Source organism: Microcaecilia unicolor, chromosome 2, assembly GCF_901765095.1.
Source record: "Microcaecilia unicolor chromosome 2, aMicUni1.1, whole genome shotgun sequence".
NCBI classification, from domain to species: Eukaryota; Metazoa; Chordata; class Amphibia; order Gymnophiona; family Siphonopidae; genus Microcaecilia; species Microcaecilia unicolor.
This window is the reverse complement of record NC_044032.1, coordinates 616,530,127-616,549,837: the sequence shown is the minus strand read 5'-3', so window position 1 is coordinate 616,549,837 and position 19,711 is coordinate 616,530,127. Positions and strand designations below refer to the sequence as shown.

The following is a 19,711-nucleotide window of genomic DNA, read 5'->3' as shown; positions in this document are numbered from 1 at the left end:
CTGTCAGTGCTGATTAGAGTTTTCTTTCATGAAAATTTAATTTGTCGCCTTTCTGTGGTTCCATTTCACCTCACTGCAGCAGAACAGCAAGCAGTGTGTACAAATGCAGCAATATGGTACATATAACACTAGAGAGAAACAGTCGGAACTGCTCCACTGCACCTTTTTAACTAATAAAAGAGAAACACAGCTCTGGTCAACGACAAGTTGATGATTCCAGAAAATAAGGTATATAAAATATGTGTTATGTCTCACAAGCTGTATGCAGATAGACAAATTGCAAGGAAACAGACAGAGAGAATTATGTCATAAGTAAAGGGCCATGGACCTGATGTACTGCCTTTCTGTGGTACAACCAAAGTGGTTTACATATATTATATGCAGGTACTTTCTTTGTCTCTAGCAGGCTCACAATCTAACAGCTCCAGTTTACTAAGGTGTGCTCGCGTTTTTATAGAGTGCGCAAAATTAGTGTGCGCTGTGTAGGTGCCCATAGGAATATTATGGGTGCCTACACAGTTAGCGCGCACTAAAAGCACTAACGCGCCTCTAGCACGGCTTAGTGAACAGGGCCCTAAGTTTTACGTACCTGAGACAATGCAGCATTATTAGGTGACTTGCCCAGGATCATAAGGAGCTGCAGTGGGAATTGAATCCAGTTCCCCAGGTTCTCAGCCCATTGTACTAACTATTAGGCTACTCCTCCAGTCATTTATGGATCCTTATCCTTGGTGTAGGGGCTATAAGTTTACACTTTTAAGTCTAACACTTGCATGTGAAAAGAGATATACATATGAACATATATGTAGACATAAGTATATACTCCCAAAGTGTCTGAAAGTTTCAGTCGCATTTGTGTTAGACAGTAGCTGTGAAAAGCTACAGCCTCCAGCTTTGTATTCTTGGTATCAAAATAATTTTACACAACAAATCACAGATTTTATTATTTATTATTATTATTATTTGTTGCATTTGTATCCCACATTTTCCCACCTCTTTGCAGGCTCAATGTGGCTTTCAATACATCATGAGTGGTGGACATGTATAAGAGAATACACATTTAGTAATACATATAGATCTTGGGTAGCATGATAATGAAGAAACATGATATTAGTGTAACAAGCAAACATTATAAGACACACTTCTTTTATTTCAGGTCAAAGAATGATTTTTCAATTGTTGTAAGCAATTGCTTTATTGCTCAACGTTCCAAAATCTTGACAGAAGTCCTTATTTTAAATTTAACAATGTATATAAATTCCTTCAAGTTGCAAAAATATTTGAGATAATAGAAAGACATTCTGGGCCAGATTATATAAAGTTGGTCGCCCACATTTCCGACTACAGCACAAATTTGGGGGCTCAAGTTATAGAACAGTTCCAGTCGCGCCTAACTTAATTATTACTGGCCTTCAGTTGTGTTAATTGGCACTAATTTGTAGTTATGTACGTAACTGCACTAAGGGCCCTGTTTACTAAGCAGTACTAAGGGCGCATTAGCTTTTTTTTTAGCGTGCGCTAAACTCTAATTTGCCCATAGGAATATATGGGCGACTAGCATTTAGCATGTGCTAATTTTAGCATGCGCTACAATGCTAGCATGGCTAAGTAAACAGGGCCCTTAGGCACTACTCTTTAAACCTAGTGTTAAATGCTATAGCATGCAACTATATAGGGAGAATGTTCATGGGCGGGTCAGGGGCATGTCTTGCAGTAGCACGCATAATTTATAGAATATTATCACTTACATGTGCAACTTCCATCCTTAGGCACCAGCCTTTGACATGGTGTTACGTGCTCACACCTAAAGTTAGGCATGCGCATGTCAACAACCTCTAGTCTAGAACAGCAATTTTGCATGCACTTGTTATTATAGAGTTGATGCTTACCACCCATTTTTTTCATGCACTTTCTTGAACCTACCCTTCTATCTTAATACTCATGTCCCAAAAGAAGGTATGACTACACGATAAACTTTCCAGATAGATCACATCTTTCTGAATCATTATTATTATTTCTTTGTTAAACGCTTTGCCCTGTCCATCGATTAAAGCAGTATATCAAGTTCTTAAAAAACAAAATCAGAAATATGATTTTTGCTTTTTAAAATATATTGAAATAAACCATGCCTCAAACATTCTACCAATAAAAACTGCATTTTTCCCTCCACATGAACAATGACCATTACAATTAAGCAGACTATCGAAGTCATTGTTATTAGGCACTGCAGTACCTGAATTATTTAAGTGCTTTAACTCTAACCATATACAGCAGACGCACTGGCACAGACATGACTCGATTTAAATGTGCATTTTCAGAAAGTTAGTTTTCTAGTTTTCAAGGATGTAACTTAAGAAGAAAGGAAACTGGGAATTAAAAGTGAATTAGGAATGGCAGCTCATTGCCACTGCACTACTGCGACAGTATACTCTGATTAAATGCAGAGCAGTGCAGTAAAGTAAACCCAAGACCCCCATCATGTTACACAGCCTCCTAACTATTCATGTAAAGTTTGTTTGTGGTGGCACTGACCCTTTAATTACCAGTGCCTTGCTGCTGCTCCATAGTGCTGCCTGTGTCTAGCAGCACTGTTCTCTTTGCTGCAAACCCTGCTGGGGCACTTTGAATTCCAGGTGAGCTCTAACAACTGTCACTAGAACCACATTTTCACGGTGGGGGGGAGTCATGGATAAATACGGCATGCCATTAAATCTGCCTCCTCATGTTTTGGCTTCCTGACATAAAAATACACTAGGCTAAAAATCTTTAAGCAGACAGTAGATTTTTCCAAGCAAACCACAGCAACAAATTAGCATTGTTTATTCCCACATCTATATCAAGTTCAAGCATTAAGGTTTAGCCCCAGCTCTCCTTCCAGCTCACTGCCTCCCCCTCCTTCTCAGTCACTTGTCACTAAAAGGTTGGGCGATTTATTGACTAACCCTGGATGCATACTGTCACTACTGAAGGAAATATGAAGGAGGTTTGTCACTACAGTTCTGGAGCTCATCGATAATGACATACCTGCTTCTGTCACCCATTATCCATACTACAAACTACTTAGACCTAACTGAAAAATCAATAGCCTACTTGCACTGGTTCCTGTGGCTGCCTCCTTTGATTGTCAGCTCTTGTCTAGGGTCGGCACTTACATGAAAGGGGCTGTGACTGCCTGATGCTTTCAGAACAACCCAATGGTATGAAACTAGCCAACAGAACAGTAAATTCCATCTCTCTGACCTCCTCATCAATTAGGCTTTGACTAGGCTAGCCTGCAGAAATTTGACCTTTTAAGTTTAGGTTGAATATGGACTAGCTGAACACGCCATTGCCCTCAGCACTGAGCCAGGAAATCTGTTGACAAGTTAAACAAAACAGAAGGCTGTAACTGTCATAATTTGCATTGCACTTTCACGCCAACAAGGGTGTTATCAGTGGAGGCAAGCCCTGGAACACACAACTCAAGCACCCCTAAGTCACCCTCATCATAAATTTTCAAGAGAAGCAAGATAAAACAAATTCACAAGTGACCATATAGCTCAGGTCCCTTTTTTTTTTTGGAAAACAGCATGCTAAAAAGCCATAAAGTGTCAATCTTCAACTCCAAAGATAGCCCACTGCTCATCAAAGTCCATTAATGATTGGCTTGCTACTGGTATGACATACAAGACATACAAGTAAAATGTATCCAGTCATGGCACTTGCAAAGCATTTCAATTCTTGTTTAAAAAAAAAGGGGGTACAACCCCACAAAAGAAAACTTACACTTGAATATTTTCCTTTCTCCTAGCATCCTTCCTCATGTTTCAGTAAGACAAGAAATTAAAGACACAGCATTCAAGCTCTGAAACAAAGTGTTGAGATATTCCCTGCGATGTTGCACTGATAAGAGTATCTTATATTTGCTTCTGGAGTGTAAAGAAGAAACAAATGCACAGTAAAAGATATTAATACTTGCAGGCTTATTTTCAAAAGAGAAGGGCGCCCATCTTTCAACACAAATTGGGAGATGGGTGTCCTATCAGGGTCGCCCAAATCGGCATAATCGAAAGCTGATTTTGAGCGTCCGTAACTGCTTTCTGTCGTGGGGACGACCAAAGTTCCCAGGGACATGTCGGAAGCATAGCGAAGGTGGGACTGGGGCGTGCTTAACACATGGGCGTCCTTGGCCGATAATGGAAAAAAGAAGGGCATCCCTGACGAGCACTTGGACTTTACTTGGTCCATTTTTTCTTGCGACCAAGCCTCAAAAAGGTGCCCGAACTGACTAGATGATCACCGGAGGAAATCGGGGATGACCTCCCCTTACTCCCCCAGTGGTCACTAACCCCCTCCCACCCTAAAAAAAACTTTAAAAATATAATTTTTGCCAGCCTCAAATGTCATACCCTGCTCCCTGACAGCAGCATGCAGGTCCCTGGACCAGTTTTAGTGGGTGCAGTGCACTTTAGGCAGGCGGACCCAGGCCCATCCCCCCCTAACCTGTGAGCCCTTCAAAACCCACCAGAAACCCACTGTACCCATATCTAGGTGCCCCCCCTTCACCCATAAGGGCTATGGCAGTGGTGTACAGTTGTGGGTAGTGGGTTTTGGGGGGCTCAGCACACAAGGTAAGGGAGCTATGTACCTGGGAGCAATTTCTGAAGTCCACTGCAGTGCCCGCTAGGGTGCCCGGTTGGTGTCCTGGCATGTCAGGGGGGACCAGTGCACTACGAATGCTGGCTCCTCCCACGACCAAAGGGCTTGCATTTGGTCGTTTCTGAGATGGGCGACCTCGGTTTCCATTATCGCCGAAAACCGGGAACGACCATCTCTAAGGACGACCTAAATGTTGCGATTTGGGCGTCCCCGACCATATTATCAAAACGAAAGATGGACGCCCATATTGTTTCGATAATACGGGTTTCCCCGCCCCTTCACAGGGACGTCCTGCAAGGACGTCCTCAGGAAAACTTGGGCGCCCCATTTGATTATGCCCCTCTTGGTTTCTTTTCAGTTAAGCACTAAAGAAATAAATTAACATCTTAGAGAATTGCTGAAAGCATTTCTTTGCATTTTCTGCTTACTTTATATTGGATTTGCTGACTCCTTTCTGAACTTCCATATGCTCAGGTTGATCGCTAGGCAACATAATGACCGTTTACATTAGTGTCACTTCTTTTCGGGACAAATGAAGCTCCACGGAGCAAAGCAAAAACCTGTTATGAAAACCTTGAGCAGCTTTCTTATTCTCCGAGGATATGAAAATTTTCTATCACAGTCTACTAAATTCTCATGGCTGTAAAGCAGGAAAAACAGAGTGGAAAAATGGATAGATGGCTACAGATATCTAATACATATATCTATATTTTGTCAGAGATCCAGTTCAAAATACCTTGTCTATAACAAATCCCCAGATGTCTGAAGGAGGAATGAACCTGCTTCCTCCTCCCAACTTTCTACCCTACTACATAAAGGCGAAATCACCGCAACAGGTTGGAATAACTTCTACAACTGTCAGCCAGACGGCCATTTTGACTTTCTCCAAATTTTGAGCCCCAGCTGCTAATAATCAGTTGCTCGTACTTCAAGAAATTCTCTTCTGTGCAACAACTTAGTACATGTCAGTCAGTAGGTTCATTTTTTTTTTTTTACAAGGGATTAAAAAAAAAGTGTTTTCAGTGTAAAACAAAGCAAAGCAGCTAGGTAGCAAAAATACTGAGTGAGATAGGAAACCCACTGCTTCTAGCTTTCTCAGTACAAGTGCACATGAACTCATAAATCTTAATTCACCATTTTCTGTAAGGTACCATTAGGAATGTTTGCCAAACTGTGCAAAACACACACTTTTTTTTCACATTAAGAATTCATGGCCCCTTTTACTAAGCCGTGTAGACGCCTACACACGCCCAATGCGTGCCAAAATGGACTTACCGCTTGACTACCGCGTGGCTCTTGTGGTAATTTCATTTTTGGTCTTTGCGCATCTGAAAAATATTTTTTATTTTCTGGCATGCGTAGCGGATGCGCACCAAGTGGCATCTGACGCACGCAGGTCCTTAACGCCCAAATATTTTACTGCTATGTCTATGGCTGGCGGTAAAGTCAGAGACCCAAAAATGAACGCAAGACAATTTTGATTTTATCGCATGCCCATTTTTTTTTTTGGGGGGGGGGGAAGAGGCCTTTTTTACAGGCGCGCTGAAAATGATTCTGTGTGCGCCCAAAATCTGCGCCTACACTGTTGCAAGCCACTTTTCAGCGCACCTTTGTAAAAGGACCCCTCAGCGATTAAACTATAAATACTCTCTCCACAAATACACAGTTACAGAACATACTTAGATTCAAGAAAACAGCAGAACATTGGTTAAAATGTACTAGGCCTACTAGAGTCTGGATGGGTCTTTTTTACAGGACTAATATGATGATTAACTATGCATCTGGTAGCATGTCAAGTCCTTTTTGTGCGCCTATCTGATAGTGAAGTGAAAGGGCATGGAGAGTGTCCAGCCCCAGCAGGCAAATCATTTGGAAGCAGTCACAGCCATAGATCAAAGATTTTTCACTCTATCCAGAGACCAGTTAAACCCACCAACCCAGCCCCACACCACAGACAAAACCAGCTACACAAAAAGGGCTCCTTAGGATCCAAAGATAATACAGAAAGATAGAAGGGAAAACCGAGAAAAGAAACAGACTGACAGAGCCTTGATAGTCATAGGCCAAGACAGCTGTTTTACGTCTTAGCTTTACTTGCAATGGTAAAAGGAAAGAGAGAGATTCCATCCCTTAAATCATCAAATCTTATTTCAATTAGGCCATGCAAATGTCTTTTGCAAATTATTCAGTGCATCGCACATTTACCATTTACAACAAAACTTCAGGGATATTGTCATGTGGGACTTAGGACAGTTCCTGGAGAAACAAATCAACTTTTTCTGCAAACTGCTGAGCTGTTAAGGAAGCAGAGAAAACCCAGCCTTTCTAAAACATGGCTACATATTGCTTAGAACATATTTATTTATTAGGATTTATATACCGACTTTTTGAAAACAATTCACCCAAGGCAGTGTACAGCAAGAATAAGTTGAACATAGGCACATATTATTATGGCAGTAAAAATATTCAGATAACAATATATAGTACGGCATAGTATGCTACTTAAATTGTCAACACAACACGCAATAAAATATTTGAATAACTTCATAAGGTTTAAGCAAATGTGGAACACAGACAGATAAGAGGAGTTCTACATTCTGTAATCTGTTTTCCTAATTACTAAGGCAAAGCACAAATAATGTCCCAGAGCAAGAATTTGAGAATATTGGGCCAGATTCTATATATAGCGCCTAAAAAATCCAAGTGGTAAACATTTCTGCCTAAATGTATTCTGTAAGCAATGCCTAGATATAGAATACGCTTAGTTGAAATCCTAGTGCTTAAAACTGTGTGCATCCATTTACAGCAACGAAAATGTGGCATAAATCAATGTGAATAGATTTACGTGTGCTGGGCCGTATTCTATAACAATGCACGTAAATTTTGGAACGCCCACAAAATGCCCATTTCCCCACCCGTAGCCACGCCCCTTTCGAACTGTGCACTTTAGAATTTAGAGGCAGTTCATTACAGAATCTGCTTAGTGAGTTATGCAAGTAAATGCTAATTATTGCCAGTACTCATTATTGCTTGCTAAGTGCTGTTAAATATGCTGATTGGCTTAAGCCAATTAAGTTACATGTGTTATAGAATACGCCTGGATTTCAGCGCGGATCACTAGGCATGTTATATAGAATCTGGCAGATAATGCTAAAACCTATGAAAAACAAAACTAGAACATATCTTAAAACAGCAGCATCAAAAAGCACTCATTTATTAGGTTACAGAGTACTTTAGAACGGTTTCTCTCTGCATCAAGTTTTACAAGTTTCTAGAGAAGCAAAATTTCTTAATTCACTTGCAAACCTATGTAACAATTTCTATAAGAATGTCTAGCAAAGTACACAAGTTTGAATGAAGCAAATGAACATAAAAGTCAGCATTTTACTGCAAGCTGAGAATGCTAGCCTGAATTCAGAAGGAAAGAATGCTGTCTCTGAGCCAGCTACATGTAGGTTTTCATCTCAGGAATAAATCAATCTCCTACTATAAACTGAGCTAGGCTACTGGCTTTCTTCTGTCCTATCCTGTATTTGGCATTACTTTCTGCACCAATTAGTCTGTAAACTAACTTGTTATGCCTGTTCTTAAGGCAGTATAGTAAGCACCAAAATAGGCATATGTGCTTCTCACACTTACGAACAATATGCGTTCAGGACTGTAGGCACAACTATCATTGTAGACACAGATAAGAAGGTATAATACTTAAACTCAGCATGGTGATTTAAGTATTGAATGCAGCCACAAGATATATTCCTCAAATGTTATTCCCATCAGCACCACATGGGGTAAAATAGTTTGGAAAAAGGTCTATAATATAAAACTCGCCACCTTTGTCAGTGTCACAAAACTCCTAAAGCCCAGTTGGACGACATTATTTCTAAAAAAATATATAACACAAAGGAAAAGCCTTGCGTTATCACACCTTTACTTCAAGATATTTTATTCCTCCTGCATTTCGCTGCCTGATTTATAGTTTACAGAAGATGGCAAATATCAATAACATCAGAAGAGTTTTGATGAAGTCAGTTTAGCAGTTATATTTTTAGAGCTCCTTTTAATTATATATAAGAGAACCTCCAGGTATAATGCCTATCTTTGTGCTTTTGTATGCAGCTGGATGCTACCATTATTTCAATAATTAGGATATTTTAGGGAAAAAAAACTAGTGAAAATGTAAAATACATTTTGTAACTGAATTCAATTGAAACATAGTTCATGAAATGCAATGACACACCAATCTAGAACAAGGAAAATTTTAAATGGCCACAATATTTTTTATACAAATCCTATATTTCTTAGCTTATATGTTCATTGACACCTAAACCCGTGGGTGAAACTGACATGCAAGAGGAAAAGGCCCAAAAGTATCAATACCACCACTAAAAATAATCACCTAAATTTAAAATGCATTTGGCAATTTGGCATCATTATGAGACGCTGAAAATACTGTGAGAGGTAAACATCCCAAGAGTCATTATCCAAGATATATTCCAGAAAGCAGAATCCTGCCCCTCAAATCTCTGATATCCAGTTACACCAGAAAAGAATTTTCATTTTGAAATTAACTTCTAACAAGACATTCTAAAATGATTGGGAAAAGCACTCCATCCAACGCAGAGCCGATGTTAACGGGGGGGGGGGGGGGGGCAGTTAGGGTAATTGCTCTGAGACGCAAGCCTGTCTCACTATGGAGGCCGCGTAGCCTGCTGGCGGGCTTTGGGCTGCGCTCTCCTCCCCAGGTTCTGCCCCCTAGGTTCCTGCATCCAGCCCTGATCCAATGCAACAAGTATGGCCTAAACATCCCATCCATCACTATGACCAAAGGTACTATGGCCTTTACTAGACTATGCAAAACAGCAAAAGTAGAGGCTGACAAATGCGCAAACCAATAGGGAGATAATCTCAAAAAACAGTTTATTCTGAATAAACTGTTTTTTGAGATTATCTCCCTATTGGTTTGCGCATTTGTCAGCCTCTACTTTTGCTGCTTTGCTTTGACTTTCCGTGGAGGCTCCTCCTGTCTTCTTGGATTTGCTCTTTACTAGACTATGACATTCAAAACAGTATGCCTTTGTGATGCTGCTGCTGCTGCTGCAATCATTTTATGCAATTTATTTTCTAAGCACATTCTTAGCTATGCTTTCCAACGGCACTTCTGCTGCTAGCACAAACTATTTCTATGCTACAATTACTGCCAACATTAAGAGCTAGTACATCCTACCAAACAATTAAAGGAGAAAATGAGCATCCCTCATAATGGACCGAGGAAGTATTTCAAACAAAGTTTTCACTAGATCGTCAATGACTACAAACTACGACAGCAGACATGAAAAAGAAACCTAGTCTTCTGCAACTGAAAATTCCACAGTAGGTATTTGGCAACCTACAAAAAATAAGATGTATTTTCATGTATAACCTACCCAATATATTATTTCTTCCATAATCAAAACTAGAGGAAATACTCCATACTGAATTAGTTTTAACAGCAGTAAAATGTAAAATAACTTGGTAGGAATAATTTTCAAAGATTAGCAAATAATATAACCCAATTTCTACAGGGCAGCAAAGACCTCACTTTTATAGGCTCTCTGGAGATGTAAACAGGATTCTGTCAGATCCATAGAAGTATTTACTATAACTATTACTTTGGTTTCAGAAGTAGCACATACAGTAGTGAATCACTTTTTTCAAATCCATATATTCCCTGCAGCAGCTTAAGCTCATCACCAGTGTAGGACTGTACGAAAATGATAAGCAAAGGGCATTAGTTCTTTTCCCATACTGTTCATCTATAAATGGAAGCACGGAATTTATTTTAAGAAATTACTTACGTTGTGGACACCTGAAGTCACACACATACACACAGTAAATTGTATGAGCACTTTTTTTTTTAGATTACAAAAGAACATAATGGCAACTGGCTGCTACATGGTGGATATTATGATAGAGCAGTGGATCAAAAACTTACATCTTATCAGTATGCTGATACAGTGTGTGTGTGTGTGTGTGTGTGTGTATATATATATATATACATATATATATATATTCCAGTTTAGCTCTTTACTGAAACGTCTCTCTGCAATTGACAATTGGATAACTGTTTAGGGCATCAATGCATACCATACTGCAAATATCAAGAATGTCCTCTAAGGTACCAAATAAAGTGTGTGTAAATTTTACATTTGAACACTATCCTTCAGAACGTGTGCATTTATATATACATTTGCCATGTATTTTATTACAGTGAACATGCTTTGGCTAGTTCAATTTATAAATCAAATTAAATGTTTTATTCGTGCACAAAACTGTGCTATTATTTTACATTTCCTTCTGCATATTAAAAATGTTCAGGTACTTGAAGAGCTGACTGTTCAGAACAGATGCTTAAAAAAAAATCATAAAAAGCTTTTAACATACAAAGTGTGACAGCATCCTCATTTGTCTGAACTCCTTAAAAAGGTGCCAGGTGCCAATTACTTTCTGTCCACTGAAGAAATGTTGCTAGAACTATGCTGGACCGTAAAAAAAAAAAAAAACAGGAAAAGGAAGAAAAACAGGGCCAGCGTAAAACTTTTTGTGCTGCCCTCACACCGGTATCCTTTACACAGGCTCTTACAAACAAAACGCCACCGCCTCAGGCAGTAGCTGATGTTGGCATTGCTTAAACCAAACAAACAAGATGTTTAACAGTCAAATAAAATGTCCCGCAGCCTCCCTAATGAATTTGTCAAGGACGATCAGATCACCCTCCTCCTCTGCCTCATTAACTCAAGTATGATGAGACGGATTATAACAAGAGAATACAGATCAATTGGTCTGAAGACTTCAAGTGCCTTTTAGCCTTGAGAGTTCCCTCTTACTTTTCCATCCTTTTAATAGAATACAGTATCTTCTCCTGAACGGCTGCCACTTTGTTTTAATACACCATCAAAGAGCTTGCTGATGGACTTCTATACTAACATCCATAAAAGCAGAGGTGACAAGGGCTCTTCAATTACTGCCTCTGATACGTGGCCCTTCAATTATTCATATTGTATGGAAAAGCGAATTCCACCACAGATGAAGCGCTTAATGCAATGCGGTCAAAAAAAAAAAAAAAAAGCGAAGACGAACACGGCCTGAATATGCATTATTTCCTGGAAGTGTTTAAAGTTTATTGCTCAGATGATGTTTCTAATTAGTGCCAGAGCAATAAATTAGAATCCGTTTTATATGGCTAGTGCATTATTTACAAGCATTTCCACTTCGAATCGGGGGAAACCGTGAATTAATTGTTTTAATAAAATGCTTTCTTGTTCCCTTCCAAATTGTGTTTATGTAAAAAGCATCAGTTTTAGTTTTGCTAGCATTTTTGGAAAGAGACGATGTTCCGAGAGACGCTGAAAGTCTCCACAAAACCCACTTGCAAAATATATGAGAGACGTCTCTGTCTTTCTTTAAATGGGACCTGAACTAGTTGCACCGTCCCGAAGAAGCGGCTGCTTGTGAGGAAAAGTTCACAGGCTCGGACGTTTTCTAAAGGTATCGTTGCATCCCGAAAACTAGCAGACTTGAGGCTCCTTAGAAGAACTGAAAGATCCGGAAGAGGAAGACGCACAATTCCCAAAGGCTGAATTTAAAAGGGATACCAAAATGTTCAGCCATATACTTTATAGAAAGAGCTAAGGACTGGGATCCTGGGGACAGGAAAAGTCCTCCTTCCCCCACCGCCAGCTCTTTTCGCCTGACACTGGTGACCCGAACCTACCCCCCCCCCCCCGGTCTCCTGCACTAGTCACCCTGATCGCCATCATAACCAGCAAATAATCAGTAACAGCCGAGAAAACCGCCGGTCCAGTTAACTTTTGCCAATAGATCTGATTATTTTGCTTTTTTTTTTTTCTCTTTATCCTTGATTTTACAAGAACGGGAAAATAATACCTTGTTTGCCAGAATTTCTATTATTACCACAGCTCAGTTTGCCATCAGAGATATTGATTCTACAATTCGTTTATAGGGCTCGGGGTCAACAAAAGAAAAATTTTGCTGACGGCAGTTCTATTCTGTAAATCCATCATACTTTAATGTATCATCTACGATTTATGTTCAATGTTGTTAGAAGGAAAAAAAAATTCTGAAGTTTGAAATATTGTAACAATTTCTGAGATTAATTAGTTCCATTTATGTAAAATATATTTAGGTCACCTTTTATTATTTTCACTGCAAAAACCCTTCCACACTTAAGACATTGTTTCGGGAAGAAAAGAAGTGCTGTACGAAGATTTCCCCGAAACATCTTTGCGGGATTCTAGTATCAGGGATCCTGCAGCTTCTTCCTAGTCTTTTAAATATTTAGGAAGGGAACATTGAAATCAAAGGCCTCTGGACAAACAGCGCTTGTGTTTTTTTTTTTCTTCGCACTGTTCATACCTTCCCTTCATAAAATAGTACATACCGTATTTAACCCCTACGACCTTGTAAGAGATACGCTAAGGGAAGAGGGCACACATATCTTGGACAGGGCACTGTCCCACTACTGCAGCCTTTGTGCCGTATTAAATGTACAGTATTAAATGTAAAAAAAAACCAACTTTGCATAATTGTTATTAAAACTAAATAGTATACAGGTTAACATTCTTTCACACCTGAACACGTTATTCCCCTCCAATTCGGTATAAATAGTTCTGAATTATTTCATTTTCTATCTTTCAGATTAAAGGAGGAGTATTTTATACTTTTTCCTCTAAAATTTATTATTTTTTTCTTTAGTTCGTATTCAACTATTTTATCCTTGTTTGTCCAATTAAGTACATATTTTATCAGAATGACATCTGTAAAAAAAAATCAATTAAGATATACGGCACTTCTGGCTCGAAGTTGTCTCGTAGTCAGTATCAACATGGTACGAAACCATTACCCTCCCAGACTTAAAGAAATTTAAATTTCAAAACTGATGAAAATTATAAACTAATCAATGAAACTGGTATTTAAAGGCTAATTTTTAAAAAGCTGTGCACAACTTTAAAAAATAGGCTTCAGTCATATAAAATAGGGTTAATCTGATTTTCTTACTTTAATTAAAATTGGGAGAAAAAAAGTCAAAGACAGAACAGCTCCCAGAGACAATTATTTACAACAATCTTAACCAAAACTTTTTGAAGTTAAATGTCCCAAACAATATTTTCTATTATAAACTGTTACTACAATTTAGAACTTAAAAAAATTATACCCATGCCATGCCGTACATACATTTTAACAAGTTTTCTCAATGGAGTCTGATTTTCATCTTAGAATAATTGAAACCCCTTGTTTTAGCGATGCTTAAGAGTACTACATACAACTGCATCAATAATACGAATAAAACATGCAGTTCGGTTAAAAACAAGATGCATGTTATCTGCCAGTGACTGCCCCACTTCTCTTGCAACTGCAGACTGGCATCAGTGGAAGTAGATTTATGTTAGGAGTAAACTCCTTCCAAAACCCAGTTTCAGATATGAAAACACTGCCAGTCAGATTTGCATCAAGCAGCTGGTAAAGGGAAAACCTTGACATTTTTTTTCCCCGTCTGGCAAGTACTAGGAGACGTTATCCAGTTGCACTTTGTTCTTGCAGGATGTTTCAGGCTGCATGTAATGCACCTTCCTACAACCATGTCACTCCTCCCCAGTACTGCTTTTCTTCCACCGTCAGCAGTCACTCTGCTCTCTCTCTCCTTGTTGCCACTGATGCTGAGGAATAAGGAAGGGATCAAGCAGTGAGTGTGCATGTGTTTGTTTTCATGTATCTGTGCCAGTGCAGACAGTACATGTGTCTGCCCCTCTTCCCTTATTTTCCTCCCCACAAAAGAGAGAGCTAAAGAGAGGTAGCGGTGCTCCTCTGTTTCTAAGATTTCATTGGCTGCGCCCCTGACAGCTCACAAAGCGATTGTAGGATGCTGGCTCCGCCTCCTTCACAAGGGCCATGGGACCATTCATAAACTAAACAACTCCTACAAAGCTCCCAGACACACGAGCAGGGAAGAGCAAGCCTGGGAGCGGCTTTTTGTCAGCCACAAGTCATGCAAAGGAGGGTTGTGGAGAGCAACTAGGCTGAGATGCAGCCTCCAGCATTCTCACATATTCCATGCTAAGAAAACACCCCATAAGAAAAAAAAAAACAAAATGAAAAGAAACAGAAATGAGGCATAACAGACAAACATCAGCAACTTATACCTAAAGAGGGTATGCAGAAAAGGAGTGAAGAAGCCACCCATCTAAAAAAAAAAAAAAAGGGAGGGGGGGCGAGACCAGAAGGAAACAACAGTCAATTCGTTTCAAATCTAACGGTGCAATGGACTGACAGCATTTTTTTTTCCATTCTCCTGTTCTTGAACATTTCAAAGTCTAGTACTGTATCAGGCCTGCTGAACATCTAGAGCCTGAGAGCCTTTTTTTTTTTTTAAGCGAAAAGAACTAGTGGACTTCCTCTCAAAGATTTTTTTCACATTTCGTCCATTTCCAAGTGTTACATGCCTAGTGGATCCCCCAACCTTTCCATTGTTTTCAAGCAACTTTATTTATTTTTGACTTTTTATTTTGGGGAAAGCGGTAAGCATTGGATCCCTCAACGTACTGCGAGACCCCGGTGTACAGCCCGGATCTGTGCCCTAACATGATTGCCGCCCAGGCCAAGCTGGTCTACCAGCTCAATAAGTACTACACGGAGCGCTGCCAGAGTCGCAAAGCGGCCATAGCCAAAACCATCCGGGAGGTGTGCAAGGTGGTGTCGGACGTGCTGAAAGAGGTGGAGGTGCAGGAGCCGCGTTTCATCAGCTCCCTGAGTGAGATCGACGCTAGGTACGAGGGCCTGGAAGTCATCTCGCCCACCGAGTTCGAGGTGGTGCTCTACCTCAACCAGATGGGCGTCTTCAACTTTGTGGACGATGGCTCCTTGCCGGGCTGCGCCGTGCTCAAGCTGAGCGACGGGCGGAAGCGCAGCATGTCCCTCTGGGTCGAGTTCATCACGGCCTCCGGCTACCTCTCGGCTCGCAAGATCCGCTCTCGCTTCCAGACCCTGGTGGCTCAGGCGGTGGACAAGTGCAGCTACCGGGACGTGGTGAAGATGATCGCCGACACCAGCGAGGTGAAGCTGCGCATCCGAGAGCGCTACGTGGTGCAGATCACCCCGGCCTTCAAGTGCACGGGCATCTGGCCCCGCAGCGCTGCCCAGTGGCCCATGCCTCACATCCCCTGGCCCGGGCCCAACCGGGTGGCCGAGGTCAAGGCCGAGGGCTTCAACCTGCTCTCCAAGGAGTGCTACTCGCTGATGGGCAAACAGAGCTCCGCCGAAAGCGACGCCTGGGTCTTGCAGTTCGGGGAGGCCGAGAACAGGCTCCTGATGGGCGGCTGCCGCAGCAAGTGTCTCTCGGTGCTCAAGACTCTGCGCGATCGGCACTTGGAGCTGCCCGGCCAGCCGCTCAACAACTACCACATGAAAACGCTGCTGCTGTACGAGTGCGAGAAGCACCCGCGGGAGACCGACTGGGACGAGTCGTGCCTGGGCGACCGGCTGAACGGCATCCTGCTCCAGCTCATCTCCTGCCTGCAGTGCCGGCGCTGCCCGCACTACTTCCTGCCCAACCTCGACCTCTTCCAAGGCAAGCCCCACTCAGCCCTGGAGAGCGCGGCCAAACAGACCTGGAGGCTGGCGAGGGAGATCCTCACTAACCCCAAAAGCTTGGACAAACTATAGGCCGTGCTAAAAAAAAAAAACTGGGACTTCTGTGTAAGCCTCAAAATCACCAGAGAAAACGACGATGATGGTGCGCATTAAAAAATTTAAAAAAAAAAAGCCTCACTACTCACACAAAATAAAGACCATTTTAATACTTAAGAACATTTTAAATGATCACTTTCTTGCACAGAAGGAGAGCTAATCCTCTTTCTTCCAAAACAATGTGAATACTGTCACAAAGAAGCAATCGGACTTTACAAGAAAAGAAAATTTAAGGTACATTTTCAACTAAATGTAGTAATTTTCTTTGTTTCTCTTTCTTGCTTGAATGTTGTCACCAAGTGAAAAAAAATTATTTAACTATATGTACAAATTCTCTTTTAAAAGTTTACCGATGTTAAAATGTATTTCAGTGCCAATCTCAGATTATGTGCCCCAAAACAGACTTGTTGAAAACAGTAATAAAAAAAAAGTTTACATTAACTTTACGCTGCCTATTTTGTGAAATGTTTTCAGTTCAGGCAAACGATTTTTAGGGCAGAAAGAAAAGCCAACACGCTAAAAATCTGAGGCTGATATCACATCTAGCGGTTTTCTCTGCATTTCATTTTTAAGTTATACATTATAACTGAAACGCATTAGTACACAGTGTTCTATGCTTTTAAATTGCTTTTTAATTCTCATAACACAAAACCATCCGAAATTTGTTTCCCTTATGGTTCATACAGATTAAAAAGAGCCCATTGTCAAATTTCGTAAGTAGACAACTAGGCAAACAACTTCCAGTTCCAATTCAATGTTTTCTAAAATAAAACATCGTAGTTTAACTTTGAAATTGGAAGGAGACCAGCAAAACTTATCATTAACACTACACAGATTTTTTTCCAACTATAGGAATATTTTCTGCATTTTCCGAATCCCAGACTCCATCTTTTACGTTTCACAGTTCTTTGATTGCATAAATTTAACCCGTTAAGCATTACTTAAGCTGCATTTTACAAATCAAATACTTCATTTGCAGAACCAAAGGACACACATGCTGGAAAACATTTTAGGCCGATGCAAAAGGAAACTCAAAAAATCAAATATTTTGGAACTACTTCCGGGACCAATCTTGAACCAAAGCCCTGAATCCCCCTTCTCTGTAAAACTAGTATAAATAGTTTTTCTACCCAGTTAATTCAAGCAAAGTGTGCTACACACGGAACACATTTTAAAAAATCCATGTTATTTTAGCTTATATTATACAAACTGTTTACATATTCCATGCATTTATAAACGTAATGAATACACACACATTCACAGCCTCAGTGCTACAGGCATGGCTATATATACCTAACAACTTAACACAGAGAAAACCCAATTTAGTATGAACTGCATTAATTACAAAAAGACAAACAATGCTTCCACTCACTTAAGGACTTTTTAAAGCCCTCTTTAACTGTACCAAAGGAAAGGTTGTTTTTCTTTCCTGATGTACAGTACTTAACCTGTTCCACCTGACAAAAAGGGCTTATTCTTGCTTGTCATGGCTACTGTTTCCTTGAAAAAACAATTCTGAAGTGTGAATATAAACTCTGATCTTTATCAAGACAGATCTTATCTCCATTGCAAGTTTTGCTTTAAGAATGTGTCAAAGATGTTTTGTTTCCTAGTGACTTAGAACAACATGGAACTAGAATTTATCAATCAGATGAAAATGTATTAATTTTACATTAGCTATGATAAAATATGACGACTGTTTTCTACAATACTACCATCAGAGCATCTGATAAAAAAAAAAAGAAGAAACATTTTAGAATTAATTTATTCTTGAGGTGATAGAGATTGTGCATAGATAATCTCTCAGTGTGGCCGACAAATATAAAAATAGGAATTTAAATTTCTTTGAGCAGTACTTTCAATTCTTAACATCCTCCAGTTGTATTATCCATTCAAACATTTTACTCGGTAAGTTCTTCAATTAACCTTATTTTAGAACTCAACAGGAAGCGATATCTTAATTCAAATTGTTGGAAAAGGGGCCAACATGCACATTGTCAAAGTACACAAAACACAACCAAAGAAAAAGCCCCATTGAAGTTCAACACTTTGTGCATTCTCCTATTATAGTGCTTTAGTAAAAGACCACAGTGAGGATAATACTTAAAATAAAAGGTTGAGTTTCAACAGATTGCCTTTTTTCGTTATTTCTATTTGTACGCAGAAAGAGGGAGAGGACTCTATACCTCTCCACTGTACTATCTCAATAAAGCTATATATTACTCTCTCTCTCTCTCTTCCTATAGACACTACAGAGGTATTTATTGAAGTGCCAAAAAGAGTGAACTACATGAAAATACACATTTTTTTTACCAATTATATATAAACGCCTGTGGGTAAAGTGAATTAAATTTAAGAACAGTTTCTTTTCTGCTAGTAAGGCCAAAAAAAAACATTTAAAAAGATAGAAAATAAAAACAAATTTTCATCTCTCAAATGTTTACCTCCCAAATGGGAATTTAAAAAAACATGAAATAGTTCAAAGAGGCAAGGGAAAAAAAGGTGAGAATTCTGTGAATTACAAAGCTAGATTATTAAACATGGGCTCTAAAGTCTTTTAAAATATATTTCCAAATATATTCCAGGAGTGCAATAGACTGTCTTTTTTTTTGAGGGGGGGATATATTATAACACAAATTATGCTTACATGAATAAGCATACAACTAATTCAATCAACTACATTTGGGAGTTTTATATAAAGCTTTTTCACACGGTTTCCCCCTGTAGCAAACAGTGAAACTAAAGTAAGTTGTTCTTACACGTAAAAGTACTTCCACTCTAATGTTAAGTCACTTGGCCAGTCAATCAGTAATAAAGGTAAAAAATCATGAAAACGTATTCCCGCAAAAGATTATCATTAAGCTTGGACATTAAGTAAGGAGAATGGGAAATATTTTTCTTACCTTGGGATCAATTTTCTTAAAGCTGGGATCTTCTTCATCAACCTCAAAGTACAGTTCAGAGGAGGTGATGGAAAGAGTACCCTTTACAACTACAGAAGGGACCACAAGCTGGGCCACAGTGCACAGGCTAACCGGTCCTGCCAAACAGAGAGAATCAACACTGAAACTGTGCACCTTAACATTTCCAACTGTTCATCTTAATTTATCTACCTTTCTTTGGGAGTCTTTTACTAAACATTAATGTAAGTTATCTGCCACAGGACCCATTTTATTCTTATTTTCTAGTAAAAGACCCCTTAGAGTTCATTTTGTACTTAAAATGCAGCTTTACAAGGATTGACCAAAATGTATAACTACTGTATTTCCAGAAATTAGGGCAAATAGATTTGCAACGTCAGCATGGCCAAGCTGCACAAAAGCTCCTGTCTAAT

General features: G+C 39.7%; 2 protein-coding genes across 2 annotated transcripts in view; one reads left to right on the top strand and one right to left on the bottom strand.

Annotated features, from left to right (window-relative positions):
* LRBA (LPS responsive beige-like anchor protein) overlaps positions 1–19,711 on the bottom strand; it is a 1,257,537-nt gene that overhangs the window by 429,790 nt on the left and 808,036 nt on the right. Inside the window, 1 exon segment of the mRNA XM_030191657.1 lies at positions 19,281–19,417. Within this exon segment, the coding sequence (XP_030047517.1) occupies positions 19,281–19,417 (137 nt within the window).
* On the top strand, positions 13,711–16,727 carry MAB21L2 (mab-21 like 2). The gene has a single exon (XM_030191658.1). The coding sequence runs from the start codon at positions 15,274–15,276 to the stop codon at positions 16,351–16,353; it is 1,080 nt and encodes a 359-aa protein (XP_030047518.1). The 5' UTR covers positions 13,711–15,273; the 3' UTR covers positions 16,354–16,727.

What these genes read in the sequence shown, in the direction of transcription:
- MAB21L2 (XM_030191658.1), top strand. Translation starts at nt 15,274, where the DNA reads ATGATTGCCGCCCAGGCCAAGCTGGTCTACCAGCTCAATAAGTACTAC.